Below are 14,137 nucleotides of genomic sequence, written 5' to 3'. Positions count from 1 at the left end.
GGCGGTCGAAATACTGAAGAAACGCTTCATAAAACCTACTAACGAGGTACACACCAGACATTTGCTGTCAACCTGCAGCCAGCATTCCGGGGAAACGCTGGACAGGTTCGTGGAAAGACTCACTGCGCTCGCGAGGAACTGCAACCACGAAGCAGTGACGGCAGAAGACTACAGGAACTTGCATATTCGCGACGCCCTTGTGTCCGGTATCTAGGTCCTCGTACATCCGACAGCGGCTCTGAGAAGACAGGGCAAATGATCTCCAGGGCACGGTAACGCTCGCCTCCTCTCTCGAAACGGCCCACCGTAACCTCCGTATGTACTCCGCGGGCCTTGCGAACCCCTCTCGATCCCCTCCAGACTCGGCCACGCTACAGGCCTGTGTCGCGCGCCGATCCGCTCACTCCGGGGGTTCCCCATGCTATTTCTGTGGGCAAGGCCAGCACCCACGTCAGCGTTGCCCGGCCCGCTGACTGGCGGCGGTGGCCATTTTGTGAGTTCGACTCTGACGGCCCGCAACTAGGAGCGATCGCACTCGATCAATCGCGGCCAAAGCACCTGCGGAACTTGATGATGCGGGTTCAAGCCAACGGCCACGACACTCCCTGCCTATTCGACTCCGGGAGCATGGAGAGCTTTATCCATCCAGACACGGTAAGGCGCTGCTCCCTGCACACCCACCCCGACTCCCAAACTATCACCCTCGCTTTGGGGTCCCACTCGGTACAAATCACGGGCTATTGTGTCGCAAACCTCGCGATTCAAGGCGCTGAAGATACCCGATTTAAACTCTTCATCCTCCCTCGCCTCTGCGCCCCCCTGCTGCTCGGTCTGGACTTTCAGGGCAGCCACCGGAGCCTGACACTGAAGTTCGGCGGACCCCTGACCCCACTCACAGTCTGCAGCCTGGCAACACTCAAAGTTGTGCCACCCTCCCTCTTCGCGAACCTCACTCCCGACTGTAAGCCCGTCGCCACCAGGAGTCGCTGGTACAGTACCCAAGTCATGATCTTCATCAAGTCAGAGGTTCAGCGGCTACTAAAAGAGGGGGTAATAGAGGCCAGCAGCAGCCCTTGGAGGGCTCAAGTATTGGTAGTCCGCTCCGGGGAAAAGAGCGAATGGTTGTGGATTATAGCCAGACCATAAACCGCTTTACGCAACTCGATGCATATCTACTTCCCCGCATAGCAGAAATGGTGACCCAAATCGCCCAGTATCGAGTATTCTCCACGGTCGACCTTAAATCGGCCTATCATCAACTCCCTATCCGCCCACAGGACCGCCCCTACACAGCTTTCGAAGCAGCCGGTCAGCTGTTTCACGTACGCAGGGTCCCTTTTGGTGTCACAAACAGAGTCTCCGTTTTCCAGAGGGCAATGGATCATATGCTGGACCAGTACGGCTTATGGGCGACCTTCCCGTACTTGGACAACGTCACCATCTGCGGCCATGACCAGCAGGACCACGACGCAAACCTGAGGAGGTTCCTCCAGACTGCCCGGGCCCTCAACCTCACGTACAACAAAGAGAAATGCGTGTTTCACGCAACCCGGCTAGCCATCCTCGGCTACGTCGTGGACAATGGGGTCCTAGGCCCAGACCCCGACCGCATGAGTCCCCTTAAGGAACTTCCCCTTCCCCGTAGCCTCAAGGCACTCAAACGGTGCTTGGGGCTTTTCTCCTATTACACCCAGTGGGTCCCCAGATATGGGGACAAAGCCCGACCACTCATTCAGGCCACGTTATTTTCCCCTGACGGCTGAGGCCCAGTTGGCTTTCAGCCGTATCAAGGCCGACATCACCAAGGCCGCCATGCACGCGGTGGATGAAGCCATTCCCTTCCAGGTAGAAAGCGATGCATCAGACGACGCCCTAGCTGCTGCCCTCAACCAGGCAGGCCAGTAGCGTCTTCTCCCGAACCCTCAACGCCTCGGAAATCCGGCACTCTGCAGTCGAGAAGGAGGCACAAGCCATAGTGGAGGCCGTGCGACACTGGAGGCACTACCTAGCGGGTAGGAGGTTCAATCTCGTCACCGACCAACAGTTGGTCGCCTTTATGGTCGATAACGCACAATGGGGAAAAATAAAGAATGACAAAATTCTAAGGTGGAGAATAGAGCTCTCCACCTACACGTATGATATTAAATATCGCCCGGGGAAGCTCAACGGGTCTCCAGATGCCCTGTCCCGCGGCACGTGCACCAACGCGCAATTGGACCGCCTGAGATCCATCCACGATGACCTCTGCCACCCGGGGGTCACCCGGCTTGCCCACTTCATCAAGCCCCGCAACCTGCCCTACCCACAGGGGAGGTCAAGGCCATGACTAAGGCATGCCAGATCTGTGCGGAATGCAAACCGCAATTCTATCGAACAGACAAGGCCCACCTGATAAAGGCCTCTGGGCCCTTTGAGCGACTAAGTGTGGACTTCAAAGGGCCCCTCCCGTCCACCAACCGCAACATCTATTTCCTCACCGTGATCGATGAGTTCTCCCGCTTCCCTTTTGCTGTCCCCTGCCCCGATATGACCTCGGCCTCTGTGATCAAGACACTGCACAGCATCTTCACACTGTTTGGTTTCCCCGCTTATATCCACAGCGACCGGGGTACATCGTTCATGAGTGATGAGCTGCGTCGGTACCTGCTCAGCAAGGGCATCGCCTCGAGCAGAACGACGAGCTATAACCCGCAGGGAAACGGGCAAGTGGAGAGGGAGAACGCGACAGTTTGGAAGGCTGTCCTCCTAGCCCTACGGTCAAGGAGTCTCCTAATCGCCCGCTGGCAGGAGGTCTTACCCGATGACCTGCACTCTATTAGGTCGCTCCTCTGTACGGCCACGAACGAGACCCCTCACAATCGTTTGTTTGTCTTCCCCAGGAAGTCCATCTCTGGGGTCTCGCTTCCACCCTGGCTGACGACTCCGGGACCAGCCCTACTCCGGAGACACGTGAGGAGCCATAAAATGGATCCAATAGTCGAGAGGGTCCACCTGCTGCACGCAAACACTCACTACTCCTATGTCGAGCACCCCGACGGCAGGCAGGATACCGTCTCCCTATGAGACCTGGCACCCGCTGGCTCTCCCACCGACCCCACCGACTCTCCCACCGACCCCGACGTTTTCCCCACCGGCCCCCCCCCCCCCTTCTACCGACGTTCCCCGCCCTGCACCGACTGCCGACTCCGACAGCGCCCCCCATACCGCCCCCTGCCCCCCAGCCCGGCACCGGCACCGATCATCCTAATCACCCCTGATACCCCCCCCCCCCCCCCAAGGCGGGCAAAGGCTCAGTCAACCGTACTCCCGGATATACAACCATCGGAACCGACCGCATCCACAGCGCCACCACCGGAGCAGCGAAAGTCAGGCGTGGACGATCAGATCACCACAAAGACTGAACTTATAGTTCCACTTCACCCCCGACGGACTATGTTTTTTTTTAAACAGGGGGTAAATGTGATGAAGGGTATTAATAATAGCTGTAAACGGTACCTGACCTTTAATACCTTGCCCCTTTAAGATGCTTGGAACCCTGGGGGACTCCGCCTCTGGCTACGCCCCCAGGAAACGGTATATAGGATAAGGCTCCATGTGGTGAGCACACTTCTCTCGGAAGCTGTTCAGTTCTCTTTAGATTAAAGCCTTTTGATTACCGACCGCGCTCTCGCGTCGTAATTGAGGGTACCTCACCCTGCGAAGCTTGATCCTCTACTGCCCCTCCCTCAGCATCACATCCTTCTGCTCTTTAACTTAATTGGACGACAAGAGCTCCAAAATTTGTATCTCCTCCAATCAGAGAGTTGTTCAAAACACGTGAGCAGGAGCAGACAGAATGAGACTCGAGAATGAAAATTGATTGGGCCTTGGATCACTTCCATTGGAGTGTCCCCACCCAACTTCCATCCAATGGAAATGTTCACACAAAAACTCATCCCATTGAGGGCCGACACTTTTTAAAGTGGCGTATAATCCAGAAGGGTCCCACCTTGCACAAGCTTACAGTATAATCTTTCCAGTGCAGTAATCAGAATACTGGGCGCGACTCATCGGGAACAAAACTGAGTACGCTTTTGTGTGCATTTAGTGGGGTGTTTCTCGGAGGCTACAGCACCTAGAAACATCCCGCTATTCAACGGCACTTTGCCGTTTTAATTGGCCTCAGCGAGGAACGTCCCGTTGAGGCCACATTTTAGTCAGTTCCTACACTGACGAGCTCAGCTTGCCAATGCAGGAAGACAGCTCACAGATCAAGGGAGCAATTTTTAAGGCAGCCCCGATCTTTTGACTCCCCTCGGCGACCCCACCACGGCCTCCAGACCCCCCTTCCCCCACTTCACCCAACGTACCTCTTCCGGGATCCTCGAGCCCCCCTCATCCCCGCTCTCAAGGGCATGCCATCCTGGGCCGACCTCATTGCACAGGCAATCTGGCACCCTGGCACCTTGCCATGGCCAACCTGGCAGTGCCATGGTGCCTGGGTGCCAGCGGGAGTGCCAGGGTACCACCCTGCCCAGAGCCCGACCACCTGGGGATCTCCAGTGGTCTGGGAGACCCCCCCCCCCACTGCTGTGTGGACCAGTACTAAACGGCGCCCAGTCAAGGTATCGCTGCAGAGGCCAAATGGCTCATTTAAATTTGCTGATCTGGATTGCACCCAGTGAGGACGAGATCCAGATCACAAGGTTTCACGAGGTTTGGTTGAATCTCGCGAGACGTCTTGAGCATCATAAATTTTGTGGATTCAACAGCCTCGTAGCGTTACCAAGTCAGGCACAGCAAGGCCGGTAGATCCCACCCACCATGTTTAAGTCCCAATATTTAGTGACTTTATCAACCGCAGTAAGTTGGTTCTCCATCCCCTTTCAAGGTCAGAAATTTGGAGAAGGAGCAAATAGCTTCCCACATTGATTTAATCCATCAAACTCTACAGCAGTTCTATAGGGGATGAGAAGGAAAATTCCTGAAGAACTGTAGGTATTTTAGAAATATAGGGTATGATTCAGCAGAAAAAGGTTAAAATCCTGACTCAAGCGTGTTAGCCGGGGTGTTTCTCGGTGACTGCAGTGCCGCGATTCAATGTATCAGAGACTCAGTATAGCTGGCAAATACCTGGGACATCAGGAACATCTTTGTTATTGCCTTTAACTCCAAGGGAAACTCTACACCTGCAGTGCCCCACCTAGGATAAGCAAGAATTGCTGTTACTTACAGGAGACATTTCCTTTTTGAGCTCAGATCGCCAGCAGGAACAGCTTCTCGCCGATTGGGATGCCATCTCTGCACCCCTGCCTTTCAAGCCTCCGCAACTATAAGGACTTCATCCCCCCTCTACCCCCAACCTTCTTGAGGCCCCTGGATACCCCTTCTCTAATGGGTAAGGCCTTTCCTAGGACCAACCCCTGGCAATGCCAACCTGGTACCTGGGCACCTTGGTGCTGCCAGTCTGACACCCTGGCAGTGACATCTGGGGACCCTGACAGTGCCAAGCTGGCAGAACCAAGGTGCCTGGGTACCAGAGGAGTGCCAGGGACTACCCTGCCCTTTCCCTGACCACCCAGGGTCTCTGGTGGCCTGTGAGACACCCCAAGGTGCCGTCATGCCTGGTCCATGTTTGTGGAAATCAGTGCTAAATGGCGCCTTGTCGCGGTCTCACAGACGTGGTTGTTGACTCCCAGCCGCCAAGTGACAGTGATGTCCAAATATCTAAATGAGTCTAATGGCTCAGTGACGGCGAATATGAAATCATGCCATGTGGAGTCAGGTGACTTTTGATCAGCGGAGTGTCCTGTGCAGAGCCCAATTTGGGGCTCTCGTGAGATTCGTGTCGGGCGTAACGCTGTGGCTGAATTGTGCCTGTAATCTTTGGTTAAGATGGCTACAAGCTTATATTCTTCTGAGCTGATATTTTTCAGTTGTGTAATTGTTTTTTCCATTCCTAGCCTCTCCATCCTCAGGAAACTAGGGGCATCATTCTTGGTTATCATATATTTTATCAACAAAATGGACTTCAAGTGACCATCCGAGTGTGCAGTGTATCAGAGACTCAGTACAGCTGGCACACACCTTGGGCACCAGACAACATCTTTGTTACTGCATTTAACTCCAAGGGAAACTCTACACCTGCAGTGCTCCACATAGGAGAAGCAAGTAATTCCTATTATTTACAGGAGACAGTTCCTCTTTGAACCTTCGTGAAAGGGACAAACATTTTTATCTCGGTAAAAGTAAACAAAAAATACTGATTCTTCCTGTTACAGGATGGGGACAGATATAGATTCTACTCCCACTCAATTCTCAGAATAACCCCCTTTGAACTGAAAGGTGTTGAGTGGAGACTGTGCCATCTTATACCGGGGGGGGGGGGGGGGGGGGGGGGTGTAAGCAAGAGGCAAAAGTCTTGTTGGGCACACTGCTGCAATATCTACCAGCAAAGAGTTACATGAGGCTTTGACAAACATCAAGCCCCTCACCCACTCCCTGAATTCCAGGTTTGTGGATGAAAATACAAAAACAAAATGACCTTGATGCCCTCCAAAATGGATAAATATTCAGTCTGATACCGCAATGATTGTGGCCCAATAGCTGGGCTGTTTGCTTCACACCTCAGCAATAGAAATTTTCAACCCCACCATTATGAGCCAGTTCTGTAGAATTGTGTGACAACCACATTTTATTTTTATCTTTTCCAACACGCAAAAACAAAAAGTACAACTATTGATAGTGTGGGAGGGCACAAGCTAACTAGAACTAAATTGTCACACTAATACTTTGGGGCCAGGGCTGAAATATGTCATTGCATTCAAACAGAGGGGATTGTGAACTCTGGTACGTCGGTTTGATACATGCATAATGGCAGAATATTGGATGTAGCCCAGTTTCACTGTGAAATATCATTAGACTATATCTACCACCATACAGATATGATGGCTCCCAGAAACCTTATCGTGTCATCAGCTGGAGACTCTGAAATCTATGTCAAATGGAAACCACCAGATGAAACCAATGAGCCAATTCTGGGTTATGTAGTCGACTGGAGAGAGGCAGTTGGCAGCAACAACCAGCTATTTGCTTGGAAGAGAATTCCCAGGGATAAGCACTCTTTGTTTATAGGGCATATTCTTTCACCTCAGGAATATCTAACAGAAAGAAGTAAGTTTGAATAAATACCACTGTCATTGCTTGCTCCATGCAAAGTCTTCCAACTCTGTTACATGTTACTTCAATGAAAGTCGCCACAGTCCTCAAGAACCAACGGCTCCTGTCCCTTTTTGACAGAGAGCTGACTGATGGTGATTATCATTTTTTTTTTAATTGTATTTTATTACAAACGTGTCAAAACAGGTTACAGCAAACAAACACCCCGGGAAACATACCTCCCAGCAATCAACTGTACAGTGTACAGGATTTTCCCCTTTTTCACCCTCCCCCTGCGATGAACAGCTCCTCAAACACAGTCACTAACATCCCCCAACCTTTCTCAAACCCCCCCTGCTGAGCCCCTTAACTCATACTTTACCTTCTCTAACCGCAGAAAGTCGGACAGGTCACCCAACCATGCCGCTACCCCTGGTGGCGATGCCGACCGTCACTCCAGCAAAATTCACTGCCGTGCAATCAAAGAGGCGAAGGCCATGACAGAGGTCTTCCTCCTCTCCATGAGCTCCGGCTTCTCAGAAAAGCCAAATATCGCCACCAATGGGTCCGGGTCCACCTCCTCCTCCACTATCCTGGCTAAGACCACGAACACTCATGTCCAGAATCTTCCCAATTTTTCACTACCCCAAAACATGTGCTTGTGATTCGCTGACCCCCGCCCACATCTCTCACACTCATCTGCTACCCCCTGAAAGAACCCACTCATTCTCGCCCAGTCATATGCACCCTGTGCACCACCTTAAACTGTATCAGGCTCATCCTTGCACAAGAGGAGGTCCCGTTTACCCTTCACAGTGCCTCACTTCATACTCCCCAATTGATCTCCCCTTCCAACTCCGCTTCCCATTTCTCCTTGATCTTCACCACCCGCTCACCTCCCTGCACCCCCAGCCGCTTGTATATATCCCCAGTTCTTCCCTCCCCTTCCACATCCAGAAGCAGCAGTCGCTCCAGCAGGATGTATCCCGGCAACCTAGAGAACCCCCTCCAGACCTTTCGCACAAAGTCCCTAATCTGCAGATACCTGAACTCACTCCCCCTCGGCAGCTCTACCCTCTCCCTTAGCTCCTCCAGACTGGCGAACCCTTCCTCCAAATACAAATCCCTTACCTTGACCAGCCCCACTTCCCTCCACCTCTTGTATACATTATCCATCCCCCCGGCTCAAACCCATGGTTCTCGACAGCGGCGTTAGCACCGACATCCCTTCCACCCTAAAATGCCTCCTCAGCTGATTCCATATCTTCACCATGGACTGCACCACTGGGCTCCCTGAATACCTACTCGGAGCTATTGGCAATGCTACCGTCACCGTAACCTTCAAACTAGACCCCTTACAAGGTTCCTCCTCCAACCTAACCCATTCTACCCCCTCTCCTTCCCACCACCGCGTCTCCTTATCCAAATTCGCCGCCCAATAATAATGAAGCAAGTTCGGCAACAGCAACCCCCCCCCCCCTCCCCCCTGCTGCCTCTGCCTCTGTAACAGGGTCCTCCCCACCCTCGGCACCTTCCCCGCCCATACAAAGTCCAAAATGATCGTGTCCACTTTCCAAAAAAAGGCATTGGCATAAAGATCGGGAGAGCCTGAAAGATAAACAAGAACCTCAACAGATTATTCATTTTAACTGCTTGGACCCTCCCCGCCAATGTTAAGTCCCGTGTATCCCACCTCTTAAGATCCTCCCTGGCCTCCTCCACCAGCTTCGTCAAGTTCCACTTATGGAGCCCCGTCCATTCCCTCACGACCTGAATCCCCAAATAACTAAACCTATCCCTCGCTACCGTAAATGGCACCCCCCTAAATTAACCTACTGTGCCAGCTCATTCACCGGGAATACCTCGCATTCAGTTTGTACCCCGAGAACCATCCAAACCTCCCCAACAGGCCCATTATCCTTCCCATACTCTCCAATGTATCCAAAAAATACAGCAAGAGATCATCGGCATAGAGCAACACCTGATGCTCCCTCTCTCCCTAATAATCCCCCACTCTGCCGACCCCCTGAGAGCCATAGCCAGTGGCTCTATGACCAGCGCAAACTGCAGCGGCGACAGCGGGCACCCTGCCTTGTACCCCTGTGTAAGTCAAAGCTTTATGAGCTCATATCATTTGTCCTCACCCTCACTCTTAGTGCCACATACAGAAACCGCACCCATGCCCAAACCCAAACCTTCCCAAAACCTCAAACAAGTACCACCACTCCACCCGATCAAATGCCTTCTCCGCATCCATGGACACCACCACTTCTGGTAGCAGAGCCCCCGACAGATTCATCACCACATTTAACAGCCGTCTTAAATTACTCGCGAGCTGCCTGCCCTTCACAAAGCCCGTTTGAGACTGGTGGTGATTTAACCTGAGGGTCACCACACCTCTGGCGAGGGGCAAGGTTGAGATGATGGAGCCTTCATGAATAACCTCAGCTGGTATAGGAATTGATCCCATGCTGTTTACATTGCTATGCATCACGAACCAGCCATCTACCAACTGATCGGTTGGCTGGATGGCAGAGCAATGCAAGCAGCATGGGTTCAATTCCTGTACCCACTGAGGTTACCATGAAGGCCCTGCCTTCACAACCTTGTCCCTTGCCTGAGGTGTGGTGACCTTCAGGTTAAATCACCACCAGTCAGCTCTCTGTCAAAGGGGAAAGCAGCCTATGGTCCTTGGGGACTATGGCGACTTTCACATTACTTCAATATCACATTACAAGCAGGATTGGAAGCATTTTCCCGCTATAGTCCAAAAGTAGTTAATAAAGTTTCAATTTATGTATTCCAGTAGATTTGTATAAATATGTGTATTATCAAAATCAATATGAAGGGATAGCATTAAATCCTCAGTGCAAGACAACCAACCCATAAGCTATTGAAATCAAGGGAATGATATCTGCACAGAGCAAACCTAAAAATTGATATATGTGCATTTTTCAACAATTTTGTGAATCAGAGAAAAATATTGTGCTGCATTAACTATCTGAGTTAAAGATCTCAATGCGATAGATTGTACAGTCTCTTGTTGGAATGGATTTTTACACAATGATTAGTTCACATATTTTTGTGTTTTCTGTCACAATAAAGCAAATTATTTTACTGAGACAAATTATTTCTATCATCTCATCTAGGAAGCATTATACCAAGAAAACGTTACAATATTTCTGTCACTGCAATGTACCAAAAGGGACGAGGAAGATCTTGCTCAGCGCAGGGATATTCAGTAGAAGGAAGTAAGTATTTTGTATGATTTTTCAAGCAAATCCAGTTCAAATATCATCTCTTTTCTTTCTTGATGGTGTTCTGTGAACATTGGTTAAACTGCATCAGCTTGTTCAAGAGGTGATCCTTTATGTATCAATGAGCCCAATTTTAACCCTAACCAACGGTCCCATATCTTCATTTTCCACCATAGAAGTCACCGAATCGTGATCACATCAGGAATCCCTGGAGATCTGTTTTCCTTTCTCAGCAGGACCCTGGATGAGATCCGTTAAATCAGCACAAATTAGGGCTCAAATGTCAAATCTGCCTCAATGACAAACCAACAATGCATTTACCTAGTAAACCATTGAACAAATTGTCCTCCATTTCCCCATTTCACTGCTTTCCCAGGACCGTGCTGCCACCCACCCTTCAGTTGGAACAGCAAGACCGGGCATGGACCTCTTTAGAACTCCCGTTGACACTGCCCTTCTCTTTTTTTGGAGATGCATATCACAATGTGGAATATCTCTCTCCCTCATAGCGTTAGAATCTGGACTTCAGCTCAGGACACTGGTTGCAAGCAAATAAGTGCATCTGCATAATCTCTGGTAAACTTAGTTTGGTGAATTGAACAAATATACATGTTTGAAATCAATCTATTCAGGGGCTCTGCAATGGCTGTCAAACAAGTTAGGATATTGAGAAAGAAAGAAAGTTTGTGGGTTAACAGCTCAGATCCTGGCAAATGGCAATGATGCAAAGAACAACAAAGCAGATAGTAAGAGCTACAAAAAGAAGGCAGTATGAAAAGATACTTGCTTTGGATATTGAAATCGGCACAATTGTTCTTAACATAATTATAAAACAAAAGAGGCTGCTGAGAAGCAAGGTGGGCCCCCTTGAAAACAGCAGTAATGCTGCCACCGAAAATGAGGAATATATTTTGTCATTTGTTACAAGCCCCATAGAGACCAGTAAGGTTTAAAAGAAAGGAATCCCCACAACACCAGAGAAAGAAAACCATTGGACAAAGTTTGAAAGTTACTGTAACAAACCAACTAAATTCAACATAATTCATAGAGTAATTAATAGACAAATGAATGCAAAGATACATGTCCCTTGAAATAGTTGACACAAAAATGATACGCCTCACATAATTACAAACACTCACACAATTCCCCGCATACATGTGTCACTACATGCGATCTCACAGTCTTTCCAACTCCACCTCTGGTATGTAAAATACTCTCTCTTGTCACTCAATGGATTTGGCCCTTGAGTCGCTTTCATCGGCAGCTTTAATCTATCTGAGGTTCTTGAATACAGTGAAAATCAAAACAGCATCCCCTGCAGAATCTGTCAGCTAGGTTCACAACAGTCTTAACAACAGCGAATCCCCAGGGATTCCTTTTCCACCCACTTTTAATGTGATGGTTGGATCTGGCAAATCTAACACAGCAGCAATGATCCTGTCCAATCCACAATCCCTGCACTCCTTCTCTTCAAATTTCTGTGCTTTTTAACAATTATACAGTAACACAGTCCCTGCTCTATTCTCAGAGCCTTCTCCCTGCTTCTTCACCAAAATCTGTTTGAACTGTATCTGTTCAAACCAGTTGGATTTCGATATCCAATTAGCTTTCTATTAACATTTTGCTTTTCAGGTTTCATCCCATAACGTGGGTATTTCTTGGGACTAAAATGTTTGTTAGGCAGTCCGACTATGTCCTTTTCAAAATACTTCCTGATTTTACTTTGGAATTAAAGGGACATATCACAAAAAGAACATTCAAGCTTTTCCCAAAGTGCAAGGGTCCAGCGTTAAGTAAAGATTTTTAAAAAACACTTAAAAATACAACACATTTTAACATAGCAAACATTTCAACAGCAAACTTATCACACGCTGTACAGGTATTTCCCTTGTCACATTTAAACACATTGCATTGGTTTAATCCATAACAAAACCAACTGGATGTGACAATTAGGTTTAAAAGTTCAACTTACATGAGTTTTTAGACTCCTAATTTTTTTTTGCAAACAAGACTTTGTTTACTGCTTGATTCACTTTCTTTCAATCTTCACAAGCAATCCTCTTTTTCATTTTGCACAGTATTTATAGTTCCATGTCCTTGGTTAAAGGGAGTAGGTGAGAACTTGGCAGCTCCTCTAACTTAATCTTCCAAAGTTCTCTCAGTTCGCAAATCAGTCCTTTCGATTGTAAAATTGTGCATGTCTCTCTGCATTTTAAGAAAGCTGGAGGTAAGTGTGTAGCATCACATCCATGTCTGTGGTGTCGTAGATGCTGATGCTATTTCTCGTTTGGGTCGCACAGTGTCAGGCGACTAGAAAGACACGCAGAGGTGCATCCCCTACAGGTGGGCAGCACGGTAGCATAGTGGTTAGCACTATAGTTTCACAGTGCCAGGGTCCCGGGTTCGATTTCTGGCTTGGGACACTGTCTGTGCAGTCTGCACGTTCTCCCTGTATCTGTGTGGGTTTCCACTGGGTGCTCTGGTTTCCACCCACAAGTCATGAAAGACATGCTGTTAGGTAATTTGGACATTCTGAATTCTCCCTCTGTGAACCCGAACAGGTGCTGGAATGTGGCGACCAGGGGCTTTTCACAGTAACTTCATTGCAGTGTTAATGTAAGCCTACTTGTGACAATAAAGATTATCTATTTATTTTACTTGAGCCAAACGAGGCTGTGAGGGTGTGATGACGATGAGCTGATGCAACACATAAATAGTAAAATTGACCAACAAATGCTCAGGGAATGCCTTCCTTATTCACTCCTGAAGCAACAAGCATTAGAAAAAAATATGGGCATTCTTCTGGGTCTATTTAAAAGGCAACTCTACCATTTGCAGCCAAAGTGTTTTCAACTTACTTGTACTCGGGCCAGATTGGTGGAAACACTGTGGTGAGTTGCTAGAGGAGTGTAAAGATTTCTGTTGACCACAGAAAGATTGAGAAAATTACAGAGCCTTGAGTATGGAGCAATAGCTGCAATGCCGTCCAAGTGGGACTGGAAGAAAGGGAGGCAGAAAGAGTAACCTCTGCTAGGAGGGAAGAGGAGGGTTCTCTTTAAGTTGTCCAATCGCATGAGTGTTTTTCAGGAGCACCACTCCTATGAGGGATGAGCTATGAGTTAGAACTCAGGAGGCTGCACTCAAGATGTGGTGATATAGGTGTGTTCACCAAGACCTGGAGCCTCAAACCAGGGAACGATTTGCCCTCCCAGTATCTGTGAAGATCAGTATCGTCCTTTTCAATTTGATTCAATCTTTACACCTCCTAGACCTCTGTCTTCTATCATCAAACCTCCATTTACTTCTCTCCTATCTGGAACTCTGCTACAAAATTCCAGCGCCAATCTTTCAGTACTCCTCAGCTTTCTAGCTCTCTTGCTGTTGTCCAGGCTTTACTCTCTCTTCGATAAGTCTATAGTTTCCCTCTGGGCCTCTAAGAACATCCTCCAAAGGGCTCATCGGGCTCTTGGTTAATTATGAGCAGCAAACCTAACTGCCCATCCCATTTTTTCATCAACCGTCCCATCCAGTACCTCCACTGGGGCTGATCTTGCTAATGTTCTTCCTGTCCAACTCACCTCTCCCACTGCAGAATCTGTGAATTCTGTCCTCACCGTGCCTCTCTGCAACTCCCTCCAGAAAGTCAAACAAGGCCTTAGCCATTCCTGAGCTTATTGTGAATGATTGCATCAAAATCATGGACTTAATGGAAGCCTAGCATCACAGCAGGGTACTTGATGTGC

At 49.0% G+C, this 14,137-nt stretch overlaps 1 protein-coding gene across 1 annotated transcript in view; it reads left to right on the top strand.

The window, feature by feature from the left end:
• LOC119964218 (interleukin-12 receptor subunit beta-2-like) overlaps positions 1-14,137 on the top strand; it is a 194,251-nt gene that overhangs the window by 118,698 nt on the left and 61,416 nt on the right. The window contains exons 11-13 of the mRNA XM_038793502.1: positions 5,943-6,150; positions 6,922-7,152; positions 10,287-10,388. Coding sequence (XP_038649430.1) covers positions 5,943-6,150; positions 6,922-7,152; positions 10,287-10,388 — 541 coding nt within the window. The remainder of the gene's footprint in view (positions 1-5,942; positions 6,151-6,921; positions 7,153-10,286; positions 10,389-14,137) is intronic.

Source organism: Scyliorhinus canicula, chromosome 4 (genome assembly GCF_902713615.1).
Source record: "Scyliorhinus canicula chromosome 4, sScyCan1.1, whole genome shotgun sequence".
Classification (NCBI taxonomy): Eukaryota; Metazoa; Chordata; class Chondrichthyes; order Carcharhiniformes; family Scyliorhinidae; genus Scyliorhinus; species Scyliorhinus canicula.
The sequence above is the reverse complement of the archived record's forward strand: the minus strand, read 5'-3'. Positions and strand labels throughout refer to the sequence as shown.